Here is an 11,951-nt window from a genome sequence, read left to right as displayed (position 1 = left end):
AGAAAGACATTATTTAGTCAACTGCAGGCAGCTGAATGGCATCTGAGGATGAGATGGTCACAACACATCGCTGCCAATTTCATGATTGGTGTGGTTGATTATATGGGGAATGTCCAGGTGCAGGAAATGCAGATGAAGAATTTTAGGGGGATGGAGCAGCAGGTGGCAACTTACTCTTTGATGATTCTGGGGGAAAGTTCTTTTTCCTGTAATTGCAACTTTTCAGTAGTATAGTCAAGACTGTTTCAAAGTAAACATTTTATTTTTTAAAAGTACCAGTTATTTTATTTCAGCAGATAAAAGTTTCTTTTTCTTAAAGAGGAAGTAGGGTATTTTCATGCAAGGTTGGTCAGATGGGAAGAATCTTCAGTTCAGGGTGACTTGGCCCCATTAATTTGAGAATAAAAGCTTACATGAGACCACATCTGTCACACTGAGAGTGGGTGGCTTGGAGCATGTGGGTCCCTCTGCTAGCTCAATGTGCTGGGCTGCTGCTGGAGAGGTCACCGGCTGAGGGACCGCTGCAGAGCTTCATACATCACTTGATCCTGAGGAGGGAGGAAGATGGAAGATAGCTGATCACTGTGATGGGCTAAATTGTGACACCGCCCTCAAATTTACGTGTTGAAGTCCTAATGTCCAGGACTTCAGAGTGTGACTATATGGAGGGAAGATCTTTAAAGAGGTAATTAAGTTAAAATCAAGTCATCAGGGTGGGCTCTAATCTAATATGACTGGGGTCCTTTTAAGATGAGATTAAGACACAGACATGCAGAGAGGGAATAACACATGGGGACACAGGAGTAAGACAATCCACTGCAAGGAGAGGGCCTCAGTAGAAACCAACCCTCCTGATACCTTATCCTGGACCTCTACTCTCCAGAACCTCGAGAACTAATTTCTGTTGTTTAAACCATCCAGCATGTGTTACTTAGATATAGCAGTTCCAGCAAACAAATGCACAAGGGAGCTGACCTCACCTCCCTAAATTTCACATGCTCTCCTGTCTATAGGGAACACCCACATTCTTATAATAGTTCGCTGAAGTTTGCCCTAAAACTCAGGTTGTAAGGTTCTTACGTTTAAGTCTATTTAGTGAAGGAAGCACAATTCTGAACTAGACAGAGTCCAGATGGGAATGGGAGGCAAAAGCCATTGCCTCCCCCACTACACAGCATTGGTAAGAAGCTGCCGCATTTTTTTCCAGGGTGGCTGTATCACTTCACATTTTCAGCAACAATGTACGAGTTCTAGCTCCTTTCTTCCTTGCCCCCTTCAACTGCAGTCACCCTGGTGACAGGCCACCACGAGCTCACACTCAGATTTTCAGTGTCAGGAGGAGGTTCCACCCACAACCTTTATCCCAAATGAACACGTGCAGCATGGCTTTTACTTTCCAACCCTTTAAAATCTTTCTTAAAAATCCAATTTTGTTAAATTATTCCTTTGGGTAGGTAAAATGTCTGAAAGATTTGAAGGTATATAAAGTTATAAAGTGGAAAAAGCGCCTCTCCTACTATGACCCCATCCAGTGTTATTTGCACAGACAAGCAAACATTTTTTTAACATAAATAGTGGAATACTACATGCATGACTCCTTTCTATTTAACAATATATTTAGCAGATATTCTTAAGTCCTTTTTTGAGCAGTTATATCAGAATTCATTATGTGATCGTTTTGAATTTCAAGCTTCAGCTATTATTGTACAAAGTGCTCCAAAGTGTAAGTAACTTTATACTACCGTGTATTTCTGAGGATCATTCATAGACAGGAGTTGCTGGGTCTTCTTTTTGGTAATTATAATTCAGTCCAGTCAAAGGGAGGTACTGGTGGGAACCCCACCAGCTGTGTATGAGACCAACTGTTTCATCATATCCTGGCCTAAACGGATGTGACCAAGTTTTGAGATTTCTCCCAATTGACAGGTGAAAAGTAATATCTCAGTTGCTTCTTTTTAATCATCAGTAAGTCGAAAATTTTTCTGCATGTCTAACAAGCTCATTTCCTTTTCTGTGAAAGGTCTGTTCATATTCTTTGTCCATTTTCTATTTTCCAACAATTTCTATGTTGGTCTTTTTCTTATCAATTTCAAGTTATGCTTTGTGCATGCAGCCTATATGATATGAACAGCAAATATTTTTCCTATTTGGTCACTTGTGCTTTGAGAATTTTTTTAAATGCAGACATTTTTAGTTATGTGTATCAGGTACTTTAGTCTTTTCACCTATGGTTGTTGGGTTTTGCACTCTCCTAACCTCTGGTGGTTTGTTGGAAATCTTAGGCATTGCTTGGCTTGAAATGTAGCACCCTAGTGCCTGCCTTCATTTTCACAAAGCATTTCCCTTATATCTCTTCATATCATCTTCCCTCTGTGCAGGTCCCTCTCTGTCCAATTTTCCTTTTTCATAAGGAAGCCTGTCATATTGGCTTACGGCCTGCCCTAATGACCTTATTTCAACTTGATTACCTTTGTAAAGATACTATTTCCAAATAAGGTCACATTCTGAGGTACTGTAGGTTAGGACTTCAACATATCTCATTTGGAGGACACAATTCAACTCATAATGAATGAATAACGATTATTTGAGACTGTAACCATATTTGTAGTTGCAAATTTCAATTAGAAAATTAAATCATTAAGTCACATTATTCACTTTGCCTGGAAGTTATTTTTTAAATTTTTGGAATTTTTTTTTTAATGTTGTTGAACTCATAGGTCTTTTGGTACATGTGATTTTTCTGGCTATGCATTAAAACAAATAATTTAAAGGTCAAAAAAAAAAAAAAAAAGTAAAAAAGGTCCTCCCTAACTTGAGTTTCCCCCCAAATCCCTGTTTTCTTCAAGTACATTTATGGTTTTTATATTTAAATCCCTGATTCATTTGGAATCTATCCTGGTGTACATATGAAAGAGGAGTCCAACTTTAATTTTCTGAGATGGCTTTCTAGTTATCCCAATCAATCACCGAATAGTCCATCTTTCTGTTACTGGAGTGGGGAATATTATATAATATGCATTTTTATATATAAATGATGTATTATATTAGAGTAATGCCTAAACTTTCTGTTCTGTTCCACTTGTCAGTCAATTCATGCAACACTACCAAAATGTTTCACTCTTAGGCTTTTGAAAAACATACTAGTGATTTTTAGGCCCCACCCCCAGCCTGATCTTATTTTTGCAATTTTCTTCGCTGTTCTGGTTTTCTTATTTTCCCTACATAAACTTTAGGTCACCCATGTCTGGTTCCAAAAAAGAAGCTAAAATTAAATTAAAAAACAAAGAGTAGAGCCATTAAAATAATGTTGAACAGTACCAAATGGCCTTAGCACTAAAGTTTCTTCTATTAAGCAGCAGACTGGAAAAGACTAGTCAAGAAGTTTGTTGTATTCCATTGCCAAAAGGAGCAGCCATCAAATATGATAACAGAATTCCCTAACTTTAGCATGACTTGCTGAGAGATAAGGAGAAGTGGAGAGCTTAAAAACATTTACAGAAATTGTAAGCGAAACTCATGGAAATGAGCAGTAATATGTTCTTTCATATGTATAATGCCTCTGGCTTTTAAAAGTGAGTTTATACCACTCTGTATTTTATTCTGACGATAATCCTGTGACAGATGAAGGCAGAATAGATGTAATCTCTCTAAACGAAACTGGAACACTTAAGCAGAGACAAAAGGCAGACAGACATTCCATTCAAGAATTAACACCATTTATGGGGCTGCATTTAACACTTAGCTCTAGTCTGGTGGATTAAAAAAAAAATCTCTAAAAGCTTGGTTCAGTGATTTTTCAAAGGTGAACATCAAATCAGTGTTGGTGAAATGCCATGTTAAATGCTGAGTTATCTCTGGAATTGGATAAAAGAGTCTCAGTATCTCAACATCACTGCTAGTGATGTAAAGACTTATAAGCATGCTTTGTTTATAACCAGATTAAAGCAACTGGTTCATTTTTTAATAGCAAAATAACTTTTTAAATTATAAAATAATATTTACTGTAGATATATTAGCAAATACAGATCAGCAGAAAAAAAAAATCCTTAATTTCCAGGGATAACTATTATTAGTATTTTGGTCTTCCACAGCTTTTAAATTATTATTTTTAAAATACTTAGTTCTTTGGAACAGGTGGTGCATCTGCATGGTTCCAACTTCAAATAGGACAAAGACTGATACTCACATTTCTGCCCTTCATTCACCCAGGTTTCTTGCCCATGAGCAACTGCAACTAGTTTCTTAAGTAATTATTTCATAAGGGCCAGTTAATACACCAAACAAGGAAAGTAGTCCCTTGATGTTGAAGTTAAGCATTTTTTTAAGAGATCAACCAAAGTAGTAATCAGCTTGGTCATCTGCTTTATTAAAAATCCACTCTATGCCTATTTTCAAAATAGAAGTTGTAGCTTCTTATTCACTCAGGTAACTTTCAGAAGTCAAATGTCTGAAGATTTATGACCACCAAAGATAGTAAAAGGAACACAACCTAGAGTCAAGAAGCATCACTTAGAATTACATATATCCTTCCCTCGAGGATAACAAAATTCTTCAGTGTCTTGGAATTACAGGTTCAGATATGCTTTTAATAAAATCAGTCATATTCCCTCTGTTATAGAGCTCATACCTTTAAGCAAAAGCTAACTGCAAACCATTTTTTAACATTAACAGAATTAAGTGACCATGTTGACGTGTATCCTGTGAGACCTCTATGGTAGTGCTTACCATACAGCTTCTATTGCTCAAAAAGATGAGGAACCACATTTCATGTGCTTTTGTATCATGTGAATCTAGCACAGTGCCTGACATATATGTATAGCAGATATACAATATTGCTTACCAATGGGACCTTATGTAACCATTTACACAGAACTAAGGGAAGGGACACTCTGACTTAGAGAGTTTTCCTCTAGTACATGTCAATGTGACAGAAATAATCAGGCAAATGGATAAATTCACCATATAATCCCAAGTGTGAAGAAGAAAGTGCCATGGACAATGGCGTGAAAAACTAAACCAATGGGTTCATAAAAAAGGAGAGTCCCTATGATATAGCTTTAATAGAAGAGGAAAGAAAAACAATTAAGATTCATGTTTGAGTGAAGTTTCTTCCTGACAGCGAATAGTACCATGGTATGCAGAGTGATGAACCACAATTTGAGATAGTAAGTATCTGGGAAAACATCTCTAGGTCTCAAAACTGATGAACAGTTAACCGAGCTCTCTGGTGAGCAGTGACCCACACAGGACAAGGGGGTTTGGCTTCACTGAGGGGAGAACATAAAGGATGACACAGCTGAGATGAACGGCTCTCAATTCTGAAGAATGACTGAGTCCGATCTTACTTGCTCAGGAGTCCGTCACAAGGAACTGCCCACCTAGTAAGTGTTCCTGGACCACAGCAAGATAGCCAAGCACTAGAAACTGGGATGGGCAGGAACTCAGAAGGAATGTTTGCTCACTTTCTTCGCTTCCCACCTGCAACTAGTCACTGAGTATTTCCTGGGTTAGATGGCAGATATTTGCATTTGGCTTCTAAACCAGACCGTATCAGTGTCGGCCAATTGCTGGACAATGAATCCACTTTACATGCTGTTACTGTCCAACCCCAAATTTAAAATCATTTGGCACCAGGAGGCAACTGCTCCAAGGAAAGAGATGGTATCAGCCAGTATGACAGATCCACCTGACCTGAGAGCACACTGAACATTTTGGAACTGTTAAGACCAGATCTGCAGACTCTGGAACTAAACTCAACACACCTTCCTTCTTCTTTTTAGATGCCTCCTGATCATTTATTCAATATTAACTCATTTCAAAATGATTATTGTTTCTGTAAGTCTGAAAGGCTAACGTGTGGTGTTCCTTTCATATTTCACAAAATCTAATGATTCTCTTAGTGTGAAAAGAAGGATAAAAAATCCCAACCCTGCCACTAACAAATTAGTTGGAGTTCTAGTGTCTTATTTACAGATTTTCATTCTAGGGCTTGAAGTCATGACTTTAGAAAATTATGCTGCCCTCAAAGCTAGCCTGGCCAGTTTCTAATTTCCCAGCTGGCAACAATGCTTGGTTTCTGTGGGGACTCCCACCCTGGACTGGACCAATCCCAGGTTTCCCTGAGACTCTCCTGCCAGAGCTGTCTGGGATTCTCTCGCCATGGGATTAGAAAACCAGCAGCCTGTATGTTTACTTGCAGGCAGCCGCCCTCCATCAAGAGACGAAGCAATGAGGTTTCTGTATCTAGCTAAACCTCAACATCCCTGTTTATATGGACCAGTGAAGTCCTGTTTTTCCACTTATAGTAGTTTGAATTGGTTTCTGTCACTTACAACTTCAAGAGCCCTAATACTAAAAGTAGAAAGAGGTGGCTTATAAAAGCTCTTAATTTTACAGTAACTCAGGACAGCATCTCAACAAGCACACCTTCCTTTTGATTTTTTAAATGGACTCTGTAGCAAAGACTCTAATTTCAACTGAATTCTTCTAATCACAAGGAAAAAGTTATTTAGCATAGCTTTGATCTCTGAAGGTCCAGAACCAGACCCAAAACCAGAAAGAAGGAACTGAATCCTCAATAAACATGAGGTACATCAGTTTCAAATTTACTTGCAGAAAGTAAGCAAAGGTGGTAAAATGAAGACTTTAATCCTTAATTATCACAGCAATAAGGATGAAAACATGGTCAAATTTAGGAATCATGTCAAACAATTTTCAAACTTTGGATGATATACTTATAGCCATCTATAATAAAATGACTTGAGCAATAAACATGGAAGTTTTTCAAAATTATAGCAGGAAAATATAAACAAACAAGTTTCTAGAAAACTCATTTTTTTGAGGCAAAGAAAGAGCATGACAAATATGAGTGAGTAGCCTTGGATAGCTCAAAATATAAAAGCCAACTGATATACTAGTAACAATTAGTAAACAAAATAAAAAAATATTTACAAACAACATCGAAAATTATAATTTGCTTAGGAATAAAACTGATGAAAGATGTGCAAGATATGTAGCTTGAAAACTCACAGCACTGGGAGAAATAAAATGGATCTAGTAAATTAAACATTTAAAAATATGTTTATGTAAGAGAAGTTAAATGAATCTAAATAAATGGACAGATATACTGAGTTCATGGATCGGAAAACTCAGTATTTAAGATGTCTGCCTTCCCAACTGGTCTACAAACTCAATGCAAAGCCATTTAAAATCCCAGCAGGCTTCCTTGGCAGAAATAGGCAAACTGATTGTAAATCTTACATGGAAATGCAAAGGGCCTAAAACAGACAAAATACTTTTGGGAAAAAAAGAACAAATTTGGAGGACCTACGCTACCAGATTTCAATACTTATGTATCTGTAATAATTAATACAGGAGCAAGAAAGATACAGTGGCATAAACATAAAGATCAATGGCACAAAATAAAAAATACAAACAGACTCATGCACACACAATCAATTGGTTTTCAAAAAGAGGGGGCAGTAATACAGTAAGAAAGTCTTTTCAGCAAACAGGGACAGAGTAACTAGAGAACCAGATGGAAAAAAGTTAGTTGTGATCCCTACCTCACATCAAATTCAGAAATTAACTTGAAGTATATCATAGACCTAAAGAAAAAAACCTAACTTGTAGAAAAAAACAAAGGAGAAAATTTTTGCAAACTTGGGATAGTCCAAATTTCTTCCAACAGAAACACACAAACTATAAAAGAAAAAACGATAAATTGGCCTTCATCTGAATTCAAAACTCCCGTTCTTCAAAAGATGCCTTTAGAAAATAAAAAGGTAAACAACAGAGCAGGAGAAAACATTCTCAATATATATATCTGAAAAAGGACTTCAATCCAAAATAAATTAAGAATTTGTACAACGGTATAATGAGAAAAACAACTCAATTTTTTAAAGAGCAAAGGATGAGGACACACAACAAGATACCCAAATGGCCAATAAGCATGTGAAAACACACTCAACATTTCAGCCATCAGGGACATGCAAATTTAACCACAAGGGGATACTACTTCAAATCCAGTAGAATAGCTAAAAGTAAATAATACTCAAGTGTCAGTGACAGAGTGGATCAACTGGACCTCTCATAAAATGCAAAATGGTACAGCCACTGTGGAAAAAGGGTTTGCTGTTCCCTATACAGTTAAACATACACATACCATAAGACCCAGAAATTTCTCTCCTTGCATTTTACTCGAGAAAAAACACATGTTCACAGAAATCAAAACACATGTACATGCACACACACACACACACACACACACACACACACACATTCAGAGCACCTTTACTCATTACTGCCAAAAACTGGGAACTGAAGTGTCCACCAACAGGGGACAGGATGAGCAAACGGTGGTTAATATTCATGCAGCAGAGAACGGACTAAACTACTGAAGAACACAACATGGATGAATCTCCCTGACACAATGAGTATATACCGTATGATTCCCTTATGTAAAGTTCTGAACCAGGCAAAGCTGGACATGATGACACACATTAGGTCAGTACTGCCTGGGGTGGCATTTGGAAGGAGCTTTCTGGGGCACAGGAATGGTCTAGACACTGACTGCGGGTCTGGTTACACTGGCCCAAACTAATGGAACTGGATTGGGCATTACTGCATGTAAATTAAACTTCAATTTTAAAAAGTAGGTTTAGAGGAGGTGAGTGGCAAACATGGAGCTATGACTGTATGTCCTCATTCTTGGGAAGCATCAAAACTCAGGATGAAGTAATTTCAATTTAATAACTTTTTAGGGAGGACATGTGTATCACTAGTCTTTTGCTGATCAGAATGGAAAGTGCGAATATTATTAACTATAAACTTTTTTATCTTAATTAAGAAGACTGTTTTACTTAAGAGATGTTCAGTGAAACAAAACATTTCCTGAGGTCAAGGGAGACTATTTTTTCTCCCAATATGGTAAAAGCCTTCAGTCATGTGCCTAAAAGATACCACTACTAGCCCAAACCCCTTAACTGGCTCTCTTAGTTGAAAGATGGTCAACTAACAGAACATTTAGTCTTGGAGTCAGAGGCACTGAAGGCACTGAACCACAGCAACCCATCTCACACACCTGTGCAGACTCAGACTTAGAGTTTCAATCAATGATCATAATAAGAAATACTGAACCTGGGGTGATAAATGGACAAGGATTTAAAGGAATTTTAACTTACTACTATTTTAACTTAATATAAACAGAACACCTTGAAAGTAAGATAAGAAATTATTTGTTAAAGAGTGTAGTAGTTTGAATAATACTTGAATGAATCTGATGAAAAATTCTGAGACTAGGGAAACAGACACAGAGGTCATTCTCTGAGTTTCAGTGTGTAAGAACTATGTAAAATTAAAACCTCTCAAGAAAGATCTTGCTAAAGTAATCATTCTGCTGTTTCCTTAAGTTCATACACACTGGCTGCAATTCTAGTCTCTCTTCTCCACATTTCTTACCTTTTTTGATATAGATGACTTTACTTTCTTGAAAGCCTCTTCAAAGTGCCTCTGACTGACCTTGAGTTCACCTGTGGAGCAAATGTATAAATAAATATATGTATCTAGGCACAGTACACTCACGGTCACTTATGATTTTGTCTCTGAAGAGACTTCCACATGTTCAAGGGGGATATTGAGGAAATTATTTATGTCACTGATTTTATTCTTTTTTAGAATGATATTCAAGCCAGATATATTCTGTCCACCAGAATTTTGAAGACTTTTTTTTCCATTTTAATTTACACATACCTGACCAAATTTACATAAATGTTTGTTTTATAATATAGATTTTAGTATAATCTTTCCCTGCTCAGCAATCAAAACATTTATTTTGGGACAAATTATATAAAAAAATATTATATCTTCAGAGAGATATTCTTATCTTTAAAAAACAGTCCACATCTAACTTAGCCCGCCCATCCCAGCTTTAATGAAGCACTGGTGACATGTAATATGAGTAAATTTAAGGTGCTATGTGATGATGTGATAGACAGATATTGCAAAATGATCACCTCATAAAGGCTAGTTAACACCTCCATCTCTACACGATTACCTTCTTTGTGGTGGTGATTATTTAAGAGCTGCTCCTTTAATGCCTTTCAAAGATACTACACAGTACTGCCAACTAGTCACCACGCCCTGCACTAAACCCCCAGGACAAACTCATCTTACAGCAGAAAGCTGGGATCCTTTGACCAACGTCTCCTCATTTCCCCCATGTTTGTCAAATTTTAACACAGTGACAGCCAAAAATACCTACCACTCATAACACATGACCTCTGTTGACCTCTGTGCATTGTTTACCTTGACTTAATGGTGACATTTATGAAGAACCAGAATTATCTTCTAAGATAGTTCAAATAAATTTAATTTGTTTTAATGGGAATGAAATGTACAATTCCATCATATTTAAGAGCACACACACACAATCAGGTGCTATGAAGTTATAACTAAATCTTAAAATTAAACAACAAAAAAACTCAGACACTTCATAAGTAAGAGATGTGTGTGGAAAAATCTAAGCTAAGCATATGATGATGTAATATCATTGCACATGTGTTTTCTAAGCTCTCCAATTAGGCTGCATTTTAACTGGAAAGTAGGTATCAGCCTAGCAAAAGAACAGGAAGCCTTTCCAGAACTGATAAATACACCAAAGTCATGGTGAAGAGAGATGAAGAGCCGCACTTGCCTAAACCTAAAAACCTAAGCATTTGTATATGATAAGGTATTGTTAGAGGCACCAAATCTGTCATTATTATGGTCTGTCAGCTACAGAGGTTACATCACATTCCAGAACGGTTTCTAAAGGTTTCATCAGAGAAGTGTCAGTTTTAATATCACAGATAACTGATGTTAGCAAATGGTCATTTTCTAGGTCAACAGTGGTTTTAGGTATCCAGAGTGAAAATTAATTGGAAACAAGAGACTCTGGGGAGAATTTTACCTTTTTCAGTTCCACTCTTCTGTCTTGCCATTTCCTGTCTCAAGGCACAGACTGAAGCTTCTCGTACCAAAGCAGAGAGATCTGCACCCCTAAAATAAAAGAAGTGTTCTTTCTATTTGTTCTTAGATACTGCAAAAGCCCAAAAAGAAGTCTGGCAGCAATGCTCTTTGAAGTCACATATTAAACAATCAGGAAATTGTTCAATGATGAAGTTGTTAGTTACCAATAAAAGTGCAATAAACTGATTACAGTCAGTAAGAAAGAGCTTTCAGCTTTCACTTAAAATATTTCTTTAACTTTTAACATAACCAAAAGACAAACTACTGATTAGGAGAATGTAACTGTAAATGATATACCCGATAAGAAGCTAATACCCAAAATATATAAAAAGCTCATAAAACTCAACACTAAAAAAAACAGAAAACAAATAATCCAATAAAAAATGGGCAGAGGACCTAAAAAAACCATTTTTCCAAAAAGACATACAGATGGAAAACAGACACATGCAAGATGCTCCACAATCACTAATCATCAGGGAAATGCCAATCAAAATCACAATGATAACACCTCACACGGGTCAGAACGGCCACTACCCAAAAGACAAGAAATAACAAGTGTTGGCGAGGATGTGGAGAAATGGGAGCCCTCCTACACAGTTGGTGGGAATGTAAACTGGTATAACCACTGTGGGAAAACAGCATGGGGGTTCCTCAAAAAACTAAAATACAGATATCATATGACCCAGGAATTCCACCTCTGGGTATTTATCCAAAAAAAACCAAAATCATTAATTTGAGGAAATACATGCACCCCTGTGTTATCACAGCATTATTTACAATAGCCAAGATATGGAAGCGACCTATGTCCATGGATAGATGAATGGATGGATAAAGAAGGTGTACATATACACAATAGAATATTAGTTATAAAAAAAATCCTGCCACTTGCAACAGGGATGAACCTACAGGGTATTATGCTGAGTGAAATAAATCGGACACAGGTT

General features: G+C 37.0%; 1 protein-coding gene across 9 annotated transcripts in view; it reads right to left on the bottom strand.

Annotated features, from left to right (window-relative positions):
• Positions 1-243: 243 nt before the first annotated feature.
• Positions 244-11,951, bottom strand: part of NVL (nuclear VCP like) — a 105,117-nt gene continuing 93,409 nt past the window's right edge. For 6 of the 9 annotated variants that reach the window (XM_036880859.2, XM_036882386.2, XM_036883969.2 and 3 more), the window contains 3 exons: positions 10,949-11,037; positions 9,460-9,530; positions 244-548 (listed from right to left, as the gene is read on the bottom strand). In XM_036880859.2, the coding sequence (XP_036736754.1) occupies positions 504-548; positions 9,460-9,530; positions 10,949-11,037 (205 nt within the window). In that variant the 3' untranslated portion in view covers positions 244-503. Of the gene's footprint in view, positions 549-9,459; positions 9,531-10,948; positions 11,038-11,951 lie in introns of those variants that run through there. The other 3 variants (XR_005025221.2, XR_005024695.2, XR_008999313.1) reach the window with 2 other exon arrangements.

Source organism: Manis pentadactyla, chromosome 9 (genome assembly GCF_030020395.1).
Source record: "Manis pentadactyla isolate mManPen7 chromosome 9, mManPen7.hap1, whole genome shotgun sequence".
Taxonomy (NCBI): domain Eukaryota; kingdom Metazoa; phylum Chordata; class Mammalia; order Pholidota; family Manidae; genus Manis; species Manis pentadactyla.
The sequence above is the reverse complement of the archived record's forward strand: the minus strand, read 5'-3'. Positions and strand labels throughout refer to the sequence as shown.